Raw genomic sequence first — 19,107 nt, 5'->3', positions numbered from 1 at the left:
CAACTGTGATATGACCTAAGCCAAAATCAGGTGTCAAATGCTTTACCACCTAGGCACCCCTGTAGTTTGTTTCTTTTAATGTTTGATTTTCCTGCTGTATGGCCACACTGTATCCTAAATACTATATTTTATTGTTAGACATCTAGATAATTTCCATTTTTCATTCATATAAATGTTGCTGTGAATATCCTTGACGTTCTGTGATAAATGCAGATGTATCTCCAGACCCTGGAGCATTGGTTCTCAAAGTGAGGATCTTTGGACAGAAATGGCAGCATCACCTCAAAACTTGTTTGAAATGCAGATTGTGATCCACCATCCCAAACCTGCTGGAAGAGAACATTTGGAGGTGAGGCTCAGCAAATCTGTGTTTTTAAGAGGATGTCCATGTGATGGTGATAACACATTAAGTTTAAGAATCACTGCTTCAGTGTCCAGTGATTAATATTTTTGAGTTACAATATATGAAGATATCTCATTTTTCTAGGTAAATTGTTACTTATTAGAAGACTAATTTTCCTACTTCCTCTTCAGATATAAAAATTATTTCTACATTAAAGGGTGAAAAACTTTACTGTTTAGTTTCCGTGGTCTGATTAGTGAGTTTGTGCAACTTTGATAAATTTATTGCTTTTTAGGTTGTTTCATTTTGAGTTTTGTAAGAATTTCCATGTATTTTACATTATTTATTTTTTAAAGCTTATTTTTTTTTTTTTAATTTTGAGAGAGACATAGCATTTGTGGGGGAGGGACAGAGAGAGAGGGAGACACAGAATCTGAAGCCGACTCCGGCTCTGAGCTATCAGCACAGAGCCCGACGCAGGACTTAAACCCACAAACTGAGATCGTGACCTGAGCTCAACCAAGTGAGCCACCCAGGCACTCCACCAGGCAGAATTCTAATGCATGGAAAGCTTTAAAATTCTGTCTCAGCAGAGATTTAACATGCCAGTATGATATTCCAGGTACTTTTCAAAAGTTGTTAAATTTTCCCAAATCCTGGAATCTTCACAATTAAATGGCAATTTCAAACAGTATACTTTAGGAAATCTCTTTCATTTACAAATCCTGCACCTCTTTCTTTTGAACAGAAGTCACATAGCTTTCAGGAGTAGATTCCTTAATGCCCCTTACCCATTTACCCTATCCCCCCTCCCACAAGCCCTCCAGCAACCCTCTGTTTGTTCTCTATATTTAGGAGTCTATGTTTTGTCCCCCTCCCTGTTTTTATATTATTTTTGCTTCCTTTCCCTTATGTTTCTCTGTTTAGTATCTTAAATTCCTCATATGAATGAAGTCATATGATATTTATCTGACTAATTTCACTTAGCATATACCCTCCATTTCCATCCACGTAGGTGCAGGTGGCAAGATTTCATTCTTTTTGATTACTGAATAATAGTCCATTGTGTACGTGTGTGTGTGTGTGTGTGTGTGTGTGTGTGTGTATGTATGTATATGTTGTGTATATATACACACAATGTGTGTATACATGTATATATATACACACGTATATATGCATATATACGTGTGTATATATATACATGTATACACACATTGTGTGTATATATACACACAATGTGTGTATACATGTATATATATACACACACACACACACACACACCACATCTTCTTTATCCATGTATCCATCCATGGACATTTGGGCTATTTCCATACTTCGGCTATTGTCAATAGTGCTCCTATAAGCATTGGGGTGCATGTGCCCCTTCAAAACAGCACACCTGTATCACTTGGATAAATACCTAGTAGTGCAATTACTGGGTCATAGGGTAGTTCTATTTTTAATTTTTTGAGGAACCTCCATACTGTTTTCCACAGTGGCTGTACCAGTTTGCATTCCCACCAGCAGTGCAAAAGAGTTCCTCATTCTATGCATCCTCCCCAACATCTGTTTGTTGCCTGAGTTGTTAATGTTAGCCATTCTGACAGTTGTGAAGTGGTGTCTCATTATGGTTTTGATTTGCATTTCCCTGATGATGAGTGATGTTAAGCATTTTTTCTTTTTTTTTTTTTTGTAATGTTTTATTTATTTCTGAGAGAGAGAGAGAGACCGCGTGAGCAGGGGAGGGTCAGAGAGAGAGGGAGATACAGAATCTGAAATGGGCTACAGGCTCTGAGCTGGCTATCAGCACAGAGCCCGACGTGGGGCTCGAACCCACAAACCGTGAGATCATGACCTGAGCCGAAGTCAGACACTTAACCGACTGAGCCACCCAGGCGCCCCTGTTAAGCATTTTTTCGTGTGTAGTTGGATGTCTTCTTGGAACTAGATGTCTTCTTTGGAGAAGTATCTATTCATGTCTTTTGCCCATTTCTTCACTGGATTATTCATTTTTTGGGTGTTGAGTTTGATAATTTCTTTACACTAAACCTTTATCTGATATGTCATTTGCAGATATCTTCTCCCATTCCATTGGTTGCCTTTTAGTTTTGCTGACTGTTTCCTTCGCTGTGCAGAAGCTTTTTATCTTGATGAGGTGCCAATAATTCATTTTTGCTTTTGTTTCCCTTGCCTCCAGAGACATGCTGACTAAGAAGTTGCTATAGCTGAGGTTGAAAAGGTTTTTGCCTGCTTTCTCCTTGCAGATTTTGATGGCTTCCTGTCTTACATTTAGGTCTTTCATCCATTTTGAGTTGATTTTTAGGTATTATAGATATATTTTCAATTGTTCTTTTTAATTGCTTGTTACTGGTATGTTATTTTTTATATAATGGCCTTAAATCCAACAATTTTTCTACATTAATTTATTACATCTAATAATTTATCTTTATTTGAATTTTTTTATATATCCACATGTATAATCTGGGTTTAGTGACACTGTTGTTTACTTTTTTAAATTCATGAAACCTTTTTTTCTTTATTGCCCTCTTAGGTCCTCCGATATATAATACTCAATAGAAGAAAAGAGTATATTTCCTTGCCTTTATTCTCTTCTCAAAGGGGAAGTTTTCCTCTCAATATGTGATTTTTACTGTGGGTTTTTTGTTTTTTTTTTCATTTTTTTACCACATCAAGGATGTCCAATTCTATTCCTAGTTATCTAAGCTTTTTCTTTGTTTCATGATTGCTGGTATATCAGGAATTATTTGGAGTCAGATATATCTCTTGAACGGGGAATTCTAATCATGTGCCTGGGTACTATGTTAACTAAGTTTTCTGGATTAGCTGATGCAGTCCTACAACCCCTTTGTGTAGTTGGTACTGATATTACACAAGCCAAAAAAGATTTACATTCAGGATCTATATAGAATGGTTTGTTTGAGGAATATGCAGTTTGAGAAGGGGACAGATTTGAGATCTCTTGAGTCCAAGTCCACCAGAAGTTGCCTCTTCTGGCAGTTTGCTACTTGACATCAGTGAGAACTGATTGCTAGAAATGGTACTGGAAGTGTTCTCAGTGGTTCATTAGGTGCCTACTGGTTTTGGAAATGACTCAGGAAGATCTTTGTGTGCTGCTGATTTTATCATCTTGCTCCAGCTCACTTCTTCTTAAACTTCTCTTAGGTCTCAGTGTACTCTCCCACTTCAGATATGTAAGGAGCCTCAGCCTTTATACTCACAATATGTCACTGCATCAACAGATAGAAACATTTTATTTACATGTTATTTGTTGGTAACTTAAAACGTCACAGTGTCAGACTTGTTTCCTTCAGAAGCTGTACTTGTCCTGTTTCAGAGGCCTACAGCCGCTGGCTGTGGATTTACTGCCCACTAGTTAGTGCTGCTTTCATACGTTCATTCCCTGTTTCGTGCGTGTCTTCTTCCTCCTTATTTGGATTCTGGCTGGCTTTGTTGTTGACTCTCTGCTGTATGACAGAGACAGGAAAGTGTGTAAGATGTAGTCATCAAAACTACACATTCCTTAAAAAAAAAAAAAAAAGCATATGCATACATTCTAGTAACCACTGACCAAATAAAAGTATTTGATGCTTTTCCACTGCCTCTCAAGGGTCCCTTATGACCTTTCCAACCTTTATCAACATTCTCCCTTCCTCTAAGGTAGGTGCTGTTCTATGATTATTGGTTAATGTTGGCTGTTACTGAAAATCAGAGGTAGAGAATTCGTGCATATGTTGTTACAGCAGGCTTCTTTCATTCTGTATAGGCATACTTCGGAGATAGTGTGAGTTTGGTTCCAGATCACTGCAATAAAGCAAGTTAAATGAATTGTTTGGTTTCCCACTGCATATAAAAGTTATGTTTTTACTATACTTTAGGGGCACTTGGGTGGCTCAGTAGGTTAAGTGTCCGACTCTTGTTTTCCGCTCAGGTCACGATCTCACAGCTGTGAGTTCCAGCCCTGTGTCAGGCTCTGTGCTGGGTGTGGTGCCGCTTAAGATTCTCTCTCTCCCTCTGCCCCTCCCCTGTGCACACACGGGTGCTCAGTCTTTCTCTCAAAAAAAAAAAGTAGTATACTATAGTCTATTAAGTGTATAATAGTATTATATATAAAAATAAAAAACACCTACATACTTTAATTAAAAGATACCTTATTGGTATAACATGCTAACCATCCTCTGAGCTTTTGGTGCGCTGTCATCATTGATCGCAGATTACCACAGCAAATATAATGAGAAAGTTAGAAATATTGTAAGAATTACCAAAATATGATGCAGAAACCAAAGTGAGCAAACGCTGTTGGAAGAATAGCACTGATAGACTTGCCTCATGCAAGGTTGCCATAGATCTTCAATTGTAAAAACTGCAGTGTCTGGAAAATACAACAAAGCGACAAAAGGAAGTATGTTCGTGTGTGTTAGGTTTGTCAGTGCTGCTGCACCTCCCGGGGGGTTCATGCTTTGTATTGCTGCAGAGGGTTCCACTGTGTTAAAGTATTCTACTTACCTGTTCTTCTCTTTATATCTACTAGCTCTTTAGTTACACCAGTTTGTATCTTTTTATTCTGTATATTACAATATGCATCTGTGATCTTGTGGTAAATAGTTAAGAAGTAGATTTTGGTCTTCATCCAAGATTCCTGACACATAGCTCCTAAAGCTCTTATAATACCCAAACTGTGAAGAGTGATAAATGATAAGAAGGATTTTACTTTTTTGTGTGTCATAGATTCCAAAAGACATGACTTGTTGCTTTAAATTCCAGTTTCCATTTTCTTTTCTTTAATCTGCAGTTTTGTGTTGCCATCAGGTATCATTTTCCACAAATACAGTATTTCTCATTTGTGTGTGCTGTTAATGTTTTCAGTCTTTAAGTGGCAAATATACTCATTTAGAAGGATTTTTTGTTGGGTTCAGATTTTCTGATGTTTTTCTTAGCTCTTTAAATTGGCATTCCATTTTGAGTTTCTCATCTGTCAATTACCTGTTCAGATGTGTTGCTCACTGTCCTCTGCCCTTCTGTAGTTTCTGTTGACCTCTTTGTGGTCAGTTGTTACTGAAATGTTCTGCCTTTTTTTCCTCACTAATTTATAAAATGATATTTTTATAATATTGTGCCTTCCTATACAGAAATTTGTTTATCCTTCCATCTTATTTGGGTCATTTTCATTTTCCTTTATCACATTATTATTTCCTTATAGAGATTTGTGTATTTTTCATGCTATTGTTAATTGTACCTTTAAAAACATACAGTTTTCTGATATTTTAATTGAACTTCTATCCAGTTTCAGAAACTTTAATTTAGGATATTAATATTTGTATTTTCTCTGTACATGATTGTTTTGCTGTATTCTAAGAGCTTTAGAAAAAAGTTGAATAAAATTGGAGATAGCACGCATCCTTCTCTCAAAGCTAGTTTTCAGTTGTGTTACCTGTGTAACCATTAAGTGGATATTTGTGTGGTATGTAAAAGTCTAGTATCATGTTGAGGAAATTCCTTTCTAGTTTGCTAAGAGTTTTTGTTAATCATGCTTTTGTTTATCTAATCTGATCATATCATCATCTTTTTGTTTTTAAAACCATTCATTCTTATTTTTTTTCCACTTCAGGAAATTCCCTAATAGCCTCTTCTTTCTCTGTAAGCCAGTTAAAAACTGAGTTTTCCTCATCTTGCATTCTTGATTATTTTCAGTCTCTGAGAGCTTCTGATTTATTCTTGGTGACTTAGTATTCACCAAATCCTTATTTTAAATCTGGACCTGCAGTTCTATATTTCACAGTTAAGATACAGCTTGTGAAAATACAGTATCTAATTTATTTTCTCCTTATTTTCCTTGCTTATTTTGTGACACTCGTGTTTCTACAGCTGCACATACCCTGAGGAAACTTCCCCTTTCTGCCGGTGAATTGGTGACTGTGTTCAGTTGTGTCTGTCTCCTTTTATCAGTGCCCTATTTGCTTCACTGTTTTTGCTGTAGTAGTTTATGAAAGTGGTGTTTTTTCTTTTAACTTTCCCTTCCCTTTTTTGAGAGAGTTGGTTCTATAAATAAAAACCTGGCCACCTCATTATACTATATATTCACATCTGTTCTTTGGCTCCCCTTTCTTCAAAACAGCCCTGAAGTACAGTCATGCAATCTAAATGATATCCACAATATTCCTATTAGACATCTTCTATGTCTTCTACAGAAATTTGTAGTATAACAGTTCCAAAATCTTTTCCTTCTAATTTTGTACACATCCCAGATACTGTCTTTGAATTGAAGAGTTAGAACCTAGAAATTGTATTGCGGTGAAATAAAGTATTAAGCTGTCATTTACTTTTTAAAATGGAGAGAGAATAAGGGCTGCCTAGGTGGCTGGGTTTGTTAAGCACCCAGCTTTGGCTCAGATTGCAATCTTGTGGTTTGTGAGTTTGAACGCTGCGTTGGGCTCTGTGCTGAGAGCTCAGAGCCTGGAGCCTGCTTCTGATTCTGTATCTCCCTCTCTATGTTCCTCCCCTCGCTCACATTCTTTCTCTCAAAAATAAATAAGCCTAAAAAAATAAAAAATAAAATGGAGAATAAAATTAAAATTTGCAACAAAATGTATTGATAGCATATTTCTGTAATACATGAATACAAACTTCTATAGCGCTCAAAAATATTCTTTAAGGTAGAAAGTGATCACACACTGTGGAGACTTCATCTAAAATCACTCTATGATCTATTCCATGAATTCCATTATGGCCCTTTATGTCATCGCAGATCTAGGCTGAATTCTCAACTTTTCCTCTGTTGTTTGCCCTCTTCTCATTTCCCAAATATGTTAGAGGAGCCTCATCTTTGCTTGCACCTTGTACCACGGCCCCCTGTTCATGAGAGCACCAGGTTACTGTTATCCATCAGTCATTCTTCAGTGAGGCTCAAAAGAGAACTTATTTTGCTCATTTATTTTAGTCTGTCTTGTGCATACTTCACTTTAGCAATTGTATCTTGTTACTGCATGTTTTCTTATCAGGTTGTCTGCTACTAGAATACAAGAATATTTTCATTAGGCTTAGCATTTCTCAGAATCGGAATAGTTCCAGATACATTGTGGGATTTGATCATTTTTTACATTAATAATACCTTGAAGCAATGGCATGATATTTCTGTTGGATTTCTTGTCTTCCCTCAAAGCCGAAAGCCAAACAAACCCTCTGCAAACTATTTTGGTAATCATGAGAAGGATTGGTTCCCATACAGCTTTTTCCATGTCACCCAATTCTGAACATTTCAGATTAAACAGACATCGCAGGGATCAGTATCATTTAAGGATGTGACCGTGGGCTTCACCCAGGAGGAGTGGCAGTGCCTGGACTCAAGTCAGAGGTCCCTGTATAGGGACGTGATGCTGGAGAACTACAGCCACCTTGTCTCAGTGGGTAAGGGCTGTTTTTATGTAATTTCAAGTAGCGTGTTGTAGTTGTGTTAATTATGAGGCATATAGGCTCTGTGTCACGTTGAATGATATTTAAGATTGGTTTCAGGAATCAGTGGTGATTGATCACTTTTAGGCCCCAGGAAGATATTTGTGTTCACCTCTCCGGGGGAATGTTCAGTGGCATGTTGACGGAGCAGCTCCAGCTGCTTCCTCCTCTTTCAGAGGCCCTGAGTCTAGGCCACCTGGTCTGAATCCTAAATTATTCACTTTGACAGGGTATTGTGCTGCCAAACCGGGGGTGATCTTCAGGCTGGAGCAAGGAGAGGAGCCATGGGTATTGGAGGAAGAATTTCCAAGCAGGAGCTTCCCAGGTGAGTTGAAATTTACCGCACAAATGAACATCAGGACGTTTTTTTATCTTCCCACGATTAACCCAGGGATTGACAACTTTGGAATGATTTTTCAAGAATATCTCTTTAGAAGTCCTAATCCTTGGAAGTGACTGAGAATCCTGGTTTTGAACCAAACCTCAGGATTCTGCTGTCAGCAAAAATGTTCTTTTTGATTTACGTTTTTTAATATTCACCATTCTTACATTTGTCAACAGACCAATCTTTGCCTTATTTCTCTTTGCTGTAGTCTGTGTTTCTCAAAGCATTTTCAGCTGCCAGCCACACCTCCTTTGCTCTTCATTCCAGCTGTTACCTGGGATTCTTTCATACACTCATTTTTTGACTCAAATAATTTTTGAGTGCTTGCTGTGGTTTTTTTTTTTAATTTTTTAATGTTTTTTATTTATTTCTGAGAGAGAGAGAGTGTAAGCAGGGGAGGGTCAGAGAGAGGGAGACACAGAATCCAAAGCAAGCCCCAGGCTCTGTGCTAGCTGTCAGCACAGAGCCCGACGTGGGGCTTGAACCCACGAACCGTTGAGATCATGACCTGAGCCAAAGTCAGATGCTTAACCCAGGCGCCCTGAGGGCTTGCTGTTGTTTAGATGACACAGTAGTGAGGGGTGTCTGGCTGGCTCAGTTAGTTAAGCATCCGACTTTAGCTCAGGTCATGTGACCTTGCTATCTTTTAGTTCGAGTCCTATGTTGGGCTCTGTGCTGACAGCTCAGTGCCTGGAGCCTGCTTCGGATTCTGTGTCTCCCTCTCTCTCTGCCCCTTCCCTACTCATGCTCTCTCTCTGTCTCTAAAAAAATGAATAAACGTTAAAAAAACTTTTTTAATTAAAAAAATGCCATAATAGTGAAAGAAATAATGTGTAGTGACTTTATATAAGTAGCACTGGTGGCCAAGAGATATGTGAAAACATGGTCAATGTCACTAATATCAGGGAGATGCAAATCAGGTCCACACATCACACCATGTAGAATGGCTAGCACCAAGAACCCAAGAGATAACAAGTGTTGGCAAGGATGTGGAGAAAAGGGATCTCTTGTGCACTGTCAGTGGTGGTGATGTAAATTGATTCAGCTACTCTGGAAAAGGATGTGGAGATTCCTCAAAAAGCTATAGAATTGTCCTATGATCCAGCAGTTCCAGTTGGTAACATACCCCCAAAGAAAATGGAAATGGGACATCGAAGAGAATATACACATTCATGTTTGTCACAGCATTATTCGCAATAACTGGATCTGGAAACGACCTAAGTGCTCGTCAGTGCATAAATAGATAAAGAAAGAAAATAGTATTATTTATTCAGTCATGAGAAAGGNCTGTCAGTGGTGGTGATGTAAATTGATTCAGCTACTCTGGAAAAGGATGTGGAGATTCCTCAAAAAGCTATAGAATTGTCCTATGATCCAGCAGTTCCAGTTGGTAACATACNTTTATTCAGTCATGAGAAAGGACATCCTGCCACTTTTAGTTAAAAGACAATACCATATGGTGTCACTTGTATCTGGAATCTGGAAAAGCCAAACTAGTTATAACAGAGGCTCACGTGGCGGTTCCCAGGGGATGAGGGTGTGGGAAAGGAGAGATGGTCCAAAATCGGAACGAGTACTAAATAAGCCCTAGAGATGAAAGATACCATATAAAGAATGCAGACAATATCGTATTGTAATAATCGCACTTGCTGAGACACCAGAACTGAATCATTCCAGTCTCTAATAAGACATGGGAGTTGTGTAACATAATAAAGATGCTCATTATTGCTACAGTAGCAGTCATAATACAGTATATAAAGGAATTCCGTTAACATGTACACCTTAAATTTATACAGTTATATGTCAATTACAAATTTAAAAAGTAGCACTAAAAACAGATACTTCGTGTATTAAAGCTGTATAAGCTTTAATATATAATTTGTAAATAAGGCTCATATAATTATGTGGGAGGTATTCTCTTCTAATTTTGCAGGAGTATTTGAGTAATTAATAGTAATTATTATTTAAATGAGTTTAAAAATACAGCTGTGAAACCACCTGGACCTGGGCTTTATGGGAAGTTTTAAAATGACTACATTGTGTTTACTTCTTATACTTTTTTTCAGATAGCTTATTTCTGCTTGAGATAGTTATATTTTTTCATATTCTAAGAATTTTATTTTTAGCAAAGTTATCATATTACTTGGTATAGAGTTCAAAACACTCACTTACAATTTTGTTTTTGTAATGTAGAAAACATGCCAGGTTTGTAATGCTAGTACTTCCTGTCCCTAGTGTGTGTACCATCTTTGTTCCACAACTTCAGTAATTTGTTTTTTTAGAAACGTTTATTTATTTATTTTTATGAGAGTGAACAGGGGAGGGGCAGAGAATGAGACAGAGACCGAGAATCTCAAGCAGCTCCATGCTGCCAGCGCAGAGCCCAACACATGGCTCCATCCCATGAGTCATGAGATCATGACCTGAGCCAAAATCAGGAGTCAAATGTTCAACCAACTGAGCCACCCAGATGCCCCATAACGTCAGTAATTTGACTGTTATGTCTCTTATTTTCATGTCAATCTAAATACAGTTCAGTCTGGTTTATTGATACTTTAAAAGAGTCATCTATTGCCTTTCTTTGCTGGTTTATTAATTTTTACTCTTCTCTCATTTCCCATCTTTGCTTATTTAGGATTTGTATTCCTTTCTTTTTTTTCCCCATTTTTCTCAGGTGTACATGGCAGGCTATTGATTTGGGATCGTTCTTTTTAAATATGATTAGTGCAGGATAAATTGTCATCTAAGTTCTATTTTCTGTGTGTCTGATAAGTTTTGGTATATTTGGTTTTCATTTTTACTGAAAGTGTTTTCTTAGTTTCCTGGATATTTTTTCCCTTGATTTCATTCAGAGATGTGTTAATATTTAATCTTCTGTTTGTGAATTTTCAAAATTCCTTTAAATGATTGATTTATAATTTCCTTCCATTTTGGTGGGAGAAACTTAAAATCTCTTCTGGGGATCCTTTCACGTGTACTTCTGGAGAATGTGTTTTCCTCTCTTTTCGAGTGGATTATCCTATATATATTTGTTAGTCTGGTTACTTGATAGTGTTATTTTTATCTTTTTTTCCCCTTATTTGTATTCTCTCAATTGTTTTATCCATTACTTAAAGTGGGACGTTAAAGTCTCTAATTATTGTTGATGTGTGTGTAGTTTTGCTTTGAATTCTGTCAGTATTTGCTTGAGACTCATCATAGCGTATAATTCCTTATGTGTCCTTAATGATGGATTGTTTTCGTCATATTATGTCCCACTTTTATCTCTATTATGTGTTAAAATGTATTTCATCTGATATTAGTATAGCCTCTCCAGTCTTATTGATGCTATATACTTGATAGATCTGTCTCTGCTTTTAAAATTTTCTACTTATTTGTGCCTTTGAATTTAGCATGTCTTTTGTAGACAGCAGGTGTTTGGATTTACATATTTTCTACAACCTGACAATTAATGCTTTTTGATTGGATTTCTAAATCCATTCCCAGTTCTCTGTTATTAATAGGGCTGGATTTACTCTTGCCATTTTATGTTGTAACCTTTATCTGCCTTCTGCCTTTTTGAACCTATAGTTCTTTTCTGTTACTGACTTCTTTTTGATTAGGTGAATACGTTTTAGCATAATATTTTGATTTCTACAGTGACCTTTTCACTTAATCATTTTCCTGATGGTTGTCATAAAATGTATCTACTAAATTCACCCTATCAGACTGTACTTCAGATTTATACTCCATTACCTACAGTGAAAAATAAAAAGGTTCCTCATATATAATTCTATTTCACTACTCTAATTTTGTGATATTACATTTGTACATAGAAGATCTGTATATGTTTAAATTCCAACAGTACATTGTTGAATTACTAATTTATATAATATGATGTCTTAGAAATTTTTTTTAATGCTTATTTACTTTTGAGACAGAGCATGAGCAGTGGATGAGCAGAGAGAAACAGAGACACAGAATGTGAAGCAGACTTGAGGGCGCAAGCTGTTAGCAAAGAGCCGAAGTCAGACACTCAACCAACTGAGCCACCCAGGCGCTGATGATTTAATGTTTGTTAAAGAAAGTGAGAGGAGAAAGAATAGCAAGTGTCTCTTTGTGGAGTTTGTTATATGAACTTTCTTATTCACCATTTCTGCTTCATTTCATTTGCTACTTCATTTCATTTCCCTATTTAACCATCCAATTAATGTTTTTTTCCTTTTAGTGACCTTTAGACTATTCTATGCCTCTCTATGAACTTATTCTTATTTCTTCCCTTTTTAGTAGCATTATTTCTGTTTCACCGGAATATATAACATTTATATATTACTCTTGTATTCTTGTTCTTAACTTTCTTTTGGTCTTAGACCTACACTGCTCCGCTTTTCTGCCAGTGTTTCCTATCAAATCTTGGTTGCTTGAAGTTTGTCCTCTTCCTAGGGATTCCATCATTACATTATTACCTGATTTCTTGCATATCTAATATGATTGGCCTATTCCAGTAGCCTGGATACTTTTAAAGGATCATGCAGCTGGATATGAAACACTTAATTCTACTTTGTTTTTTCTTGAAAATGTTGCTCCACCGAGCCTCACTTTGTTTATTGGTGGCAGAGTCTCTTGCCATATCTGCATTTTTGTTTGCTTATTGAGACTTAATCTTTTTGCCCTGAAGAGATTTCTTCATTTTTAAGGTTTAGTAGTTTGATTTCAGCACATCTTAGAGAGGACTATTCCAGGAAGCTTTCCTGGGGTCATGCTGGTCCTTAAACATGTGGGTCAGGTCTTCTTTTACTTCTGGGCAATTTTCTGAGATTACAGTTTTTAATAGTGTATTCAATTGCTTTCATTTTTCTCTTTAGAGACTAAAATCATATAATTTATTTTAAAATATGTATTTAATTATTTTGCAGATTACCTGTTTATCCTGAAATTTCTTTGTGATCCAGTTTTCTTTCTTTGGTTTTACTTGTCATTCTTTTCTGCTATGTTGTCATGCTTTTTTCCCATGCTGTTTATTAAAATTTCATTCAGGTGTCTTTTCTCTTTGTGTGCTCTTTTAGCCTGCCTGGACTGCTCTAACAAACACCGCAGAAACTAACTTTCTCACAGGTCTGGAGGCTATAAGGCCAAGATGAAGGTGCCTGCAGGGTGCTTCTGGTGAACCCTCTCTCTTCAGCTTGCAGACAGCACCTTCTGGCTGTTTCCTCACATGGTTTTTTTCTGCACGCAGGGAGAGCCGGCAGGTGCCGGTGTCTCTTCTGCTTCTGATATGGGTGTGTTTCCTATCCGATTAGTGCTACACCCTGATGATGTGATTTAACCTTAATTAACCTCCTTAAAAGCTCTGTCTCCAGATGCAGCAACATTGGTGATTAGGGCTTCAACATATGAATTTGGGAGGGGGACAGTCCAGCTCATGAGAAAGTTCTTATAATTTGAGTTGTGTTCTAAGATCACTCTGGCCTTTTTACAGTTGTATTCCTCACCCTGATCAGCCTTCGCCTCTGGAGGTCTCGTATCCTATAAACCCTGTCTGTTGGAGTCCTCGGGGGTCTGAGCTGTCATCTGTCAGAACTAAGGTGTCAGCTCTGTATTTTCCCTCTCATGGTGGGACTTCCCCTTTCTGGGAGTGATTCTATTTGCATTAAATTATCTCTAAGCTCTCTGTCTCTTCCTCTACCTGTGGTTGCCACGGGCTCAAACTAACTCTTTCCACGGGTGTGGGCTCTAGATCCATTTTTTTTCCCTATATTTAAGTGTTTATTTCCTCAGTGGTGATTTGAAGTTAGCAGTGTTTTGTATTCCCTAGTTATGCTGAAGTCATGGGTTCTTGATTGGCAATTTTATTTGCTCTCCTTATATTTATGATTAGAGGTATTAGGAGGATAGATGGAGACGCTCAGAATTTAGTAGCTGCCGTGAATCCTCAGATATCGGAATGCAGGTGTATGCTTGTAATTGTTTCCTTTCCTCTTTCTCCCTGCCAGGCTTTTTGTTTCTTGTTTTCATTTTTGTGTTTTTTATGTCAAACTGACGAAATAGAAAAAATAAGTACTTACAGTTATTTTCTTCCCTGGAGACTAGACAAGAAATCAAAATCCGCTGAAGCGTAAGGCATTTGTATAGATGTTGCATTCCAGAAGAAATGTGTCAGTATTTATGTGTATGGTTAATTTTTCTTATCTTTAGAAGTCTGGGAAACCGATCACCAGAAAGAAAGGAGCCAAGAAAACCAGCGTAAGCCTGTGTGGGAAGTTGCACGCATCAGTAACAAAACACTGACCAAGGAGCAAGGTATTCTAATAGGAAAACCATTTAACCTGGACACAAATTCGTTTTCTTGCCGAGAAACCCTCTGTCAGTGTGACTCCTGTGGAATGAGTTTCAGCTGTATTTCAGAATTGTGTATCATTAAGAACAGACATTTAGGAAAACAGAATGATGCCTTTAATGCCTGTGGAAAATTGCTACTCAGTATTAAACATGAGAAAACTCCTACTAGAGAGCAAAGTGAATTTTATAAAAATGGGAAGACTTTCAGTCATGATGAGAGCCCTGTTGGTCATGAGAAGATTCAAAGTACAGAGCAAAATTTGGAATATAACATGTATCAAGAAACCTTCTCTAAAAAGGCAGTATTGAGTACATACAAGAGAGAGATGACTGAAGAGGGTGACTCTGAATGTATTGAATATGGGAGAAGTTTTTTTCATAACTCCTCCTTCCAGTTACCTCACATGGATGCCTCTGAGGAAAATCACTGTGGATTTGGTGGTTGTGGGAAGTCTTTATGTGTGAAGTCAGGCCTTTTGAAACCCGATGGAGCACCTACGAAACACTCTGAGTGTCATGAGAGTGGGGATCATTTCAGTGGGGATTCATGTTTTTTACGACTTCAGAAAACTCATAAAGGAGAGAAGCACTTTGAATGTAATGAATGTGGGAAAGCATTTTGGGAGAAGTCCCACCTCACTCGACATCAGCGGATACACACGGGAGAGAAACGCTTTCAGTGTAATGAATGTGGAAAAACTTTCTGGGAGAAATCAAATCTGACGAAACATCAGAGATCACACACAGGGGAGAAGCCTTATGTGTGCAACGAATGTGGGAAAGCCTTCAGCCACAAGTCAGCCCTCACATTACACCAGAGAATTCACACAGGGGAGAAACCCTATCAATGCAATGCATGTGGGAAAACTTTTTACCAGAAGTCAGACCTCACCAAACACCAGAGAACACACACAGGGCTGAAACCCTATGAATGCTATGAATGTGGGAAAACTTTCTGTATGAATTCACACCTTACAGTGCATCAGAGAACTCATACAGGGGAGAAACCATTTGAATGTCCTGACTGTGGGAAGTCTTTCTGTCAGAAGTCACATCTTACACAACATCAGAGAACCCATGTAGGGGATAAGCCCTACAAATGTAATGCATGTGGGAAAACTTTCTACCACAAGTCAGTACTCACCAGGCATCAGATAATTCATACAGGATTGAAACCTTATGAATGTTACGAATGTGGAAAAACCTTCTGCTTGAAGTCTGACCTCACAGTGCATCAGAGAACTCACACAGGGGAGAAACCCTTTGCGTGTCCTGAATGCGGGAAATTCTTTAGCCATAAGTCTACCCTCTCTCAACATTACAGGACACATACAGGGGAGAAACCCTTCGAATGTCATGAATGTGGAAAAATATTCTATAATAAATCGTACCTAACTAAACATAATAGGACACACACAGGGGAGAAACCCTATGAATGTAATGAATGTGGGAAAACTTTCTGCCAGAAGTCTCAGCTCACTCAACACCAGAGAATCCACATAGGAGAGAAACCCTATGAGTGTAATGAATGTGGAAAGGCTTTCTGTCATAAGTCAGCTCTAATTGTGCACCAGAGAACTCATACAAAAGAAAAGCCCTATAAATGCAATGAATGTGGGAAATCTTTCTGTGTGAAGTCAGGACTAACTTTACACCAGAGAAAACACACAGGGGAGAAACCCTATGAGTGTAACGAATGTGGGAAATCCTTCAGTCACAAATCTTCCCTCACAGTGCATTATAGAGCTCACACAGGGGAGAAATCTTGTCAGTGTAATGAATGTGGGAAAATATTTTACCGTAAATCAGACCTTGCTAAACATCAGAGGTCACACACAGGCGAGAAGCCCTATGAATGTAACACATGTGGAAAAACTTTCTCTCAAAAGTCAAACCTCATTGTACATCAGAGAACCCACACAGGAGAAAAACCTGATAATTGCAGTGGGTGTTAGGAATGTTGAGCTGTGGCTGAACAGCCGCTTCACTTCTGAGCACTCACTCTGTGGGGGAACCAGTGGTGACATCCTGAATGTTGAGTAACCTTTGTCCACAAACTGGCCTTATTTTACCCGAAGTAGACTGCAACACACACAGGACAGTCTTGTTAGGTAATATTCCGTTCAATGTTCTCTAGTAAATGTGGGCATAAATCCTTGCAGATTTCTTGATTCTTTGTAAGGGTTTTTTTTTTTTTTTAAGCAAAAATACAAACTAGGTTATTTCAGAATTTCTATTGAGAAATCTTTCAATTGAGACCTACAGCTTGAGTGTTGTCTTTAGAAGTAATATTACATTGGAAATTGTCTTGTGGCTTTGATGCCATATTTGTCTTCAGGAAATGAGAAGTTGTATTTCAGGTGAGTATTGCGCAGTGTACAAACAAACAATAATAGTAAACTGAGAGAATAAACTTAAAAGAAGTTCCAGTAATACACATTCTCATGTGCCCTTCTCCGAGCTTCCTGTAAAGATATGTTACATAACCAAGGTATATTCTCAAGCAAAAATGTGGACCGTACCATACTGCTGAGTCACATACAGTCATTCACAGTTCAGCAGTTTTTACATGTGAAGTTTACAAAATGTTGTCACTTATAGTGTGAGTACCCATCAACACAGGCTACAAAATCAAAAAGGAATCTCTGATCTGTATTGCATTAGGATTACAAAGGAATCAGGATTTCACACAGGAAGTTTCCTTGTGTTAATAACCATACCCTTTCTGCAACCCTAATCCTGGCAACTCATGTGAATATGAAGCTTTTAAAAAGCAGAGATAAATGAGTAATTAGGGCAACACCGTTAAATGCTTATGTGACATATCTCTTAAGTTTACAGGACCCTGTATCTACAAATGGTGCCTTCTGTAAACTATGTTCCATATGCATAGTGGAAGTTAAAGAATTGTGAATCGAATGGAGACAGTTCTAGTTCAGTGGTTGTTACAGTATCAGGCATATCTTCCATGTATGTAGGGGCCTGGAGGAACCTCTGGAAGTAGGCCCACAAAGCTAATATGTAACCATTTAAAATACATGAAATAACAAAATGGAAAATAAAATGTGTTCTGTGCAGAGGGTTATCTAGTCCATACTCTCATTTTCCCTTTTCAAGCCATGGCGTGCCTTGAGTGTACATGTGAATCCTCCATCCCTCATCCTCAATTTTGTACCAACCACTGTAAGTAACTGCCTCTAAGGCAGAATTCAGAATAGAAGCCACAGATAGAATATATGACAGTCAGGGATGTAAACTTGGCTGTAAATTCAGGGGTCCAGTGTACCTAGAGACAGTTCTGGGCCCTTGCAGATACTTGACTTCATGAGGAGGTTTGAGACTAGAGCAGAGCCAGAGTGAAGCTTTTCTGGACCAACAGGGTGGAAAGGTGATACACTACATTTCATGGTCTGATTTCATAAATAGGTTACACAACTAACGATCTGAAATTTAAATTGCACAGGTATTCTAAGCTTTCATCTTAGGAAACTAGGATAAGAGGAGTTTATTAAATCCAAAGTAAGCAAAACAAAAGAAATAATTGGAGCAGAAATCAGTGAGATCTTTGAAAAGACAAAACCAATCAACCAAAAGTTAGTCGTTTGAAAAAGTCAATAAAATTGAGAAACCTTCAGTTAAGTTAACTAAGAAAAAGAGAAGATTCAGTTTGCCAAATTCAGAAGTGAAAGAGACGTTGACAACTGATTATGTGGACATTAAAAGGATAGGAGTGTTATGGACAACTCTGCCCACAAATTTCATAAACTGGACCAATTCCTTGAAAGACACAAGGCATCTGACAAAACTCATGGAAGTATAAATCTGTATAGGCATCTATCTCTTAAATTGAGTTCATTTTTAATCTTCCAAATCAGAAAGTGTCAGGCCCTGATGTGTTCACTGGTGAATTCTTACAAACACTTAAGGAAGAAATGAAAACCAGTTCTTTACAGTAGCCTCTTCCAAAAAGTAAGAGTAGAAGAAATCCTTCCTGATTCATTCTGTGATGCTTATTATAGTATCAAAACCAGGCAGAGGCATTACAGGAAAGGAAAGCAACAGGGCTGCCTGGCTGGCGCATACAGTAGAACATGCGACTATTAATCTCAGGGTCCTGAGATCGAGCCCATGTTGGGTGTGATTGCTTTAAAAATTTTTTAAAGGCCTGTCTGTTGGCTAAACATAGATGCTGAGATCCTCAATAAATCATTAGCAAGTTGAATCCAGCAATACACAGTTACATGCCATGACCAAGTGGGATTTTTTCCAGGTGTGCTGTGCTGGTTCTACATTTGATAATCAGTCACCTGTCACATCAATAGGGGGAAAGAAGAAATACTCTCACAATCATCGCAGTAGGTGCAGAAGAGCATTTCACAAAATATTAACCTGCATCCACAATAACAAATCTCAGCAGACTAGGAGTATGGGGAACTTTAACTTGGTAAAGAACATCTACAGCAGCCCTATAGCTAATACTGTACTTAATGGTGAGAAACTAGATGCTTTCCCAGTAAGATGAGGAAAATGGCAAGGAGGTCTCTGTGCCTGCTCTTTCATCCTTCTGGAAGTCCTTGCTGATACAGTATGACCA

At 37.9% G+C, this 19,107-nt stretch overlaps 1 protein-coding gene across 1 annotated transcript; it reads left to right on the top strand.

Annotated features, from left to right (window-relative positions):
• The first annotated feature begins 216 nt into the window (after positions 1–216).
• On the top strand, positions 217–17,593 carry LOC144221409 (uncharacterized). The gene is given in 5 exon segments (XM_077751854.1): positions 217–349; positions 7,621–7,765; positions 8,040–8,135; positions 14,370–16,441; positions 16,443–17,593. Coding segments are annotated over 5 exon segments (2,508 nt in total). The 5' UTR covers positions 217–268; the 3' UTR covers positions 16,557–17,593.
• The last annotated feature ends 1,514 nt before the right edge of the window (positions 17,594–19,107 follow it).

The sequence above is a fragment of the Crocuta crocuta genome, unplaced genomic scaffold (genome assembly GCF_008692635.1).
Source record: "Crocuta crocuta isolate KB4526 unplaced genomic scaffold, BGI_CrCroc_1.0 scaffold694, whole genome shotgun sequence".
Classification (NCBI taxonomy): Eukaryota; Metazoa; Chordata; class Mammalia; order Carnivora; family Hyaenidae; genus Crocuta; species Crocuta crocuta.
This window is presented reverse-complemented; position numbering and strand designations above follow the sequence as displayed.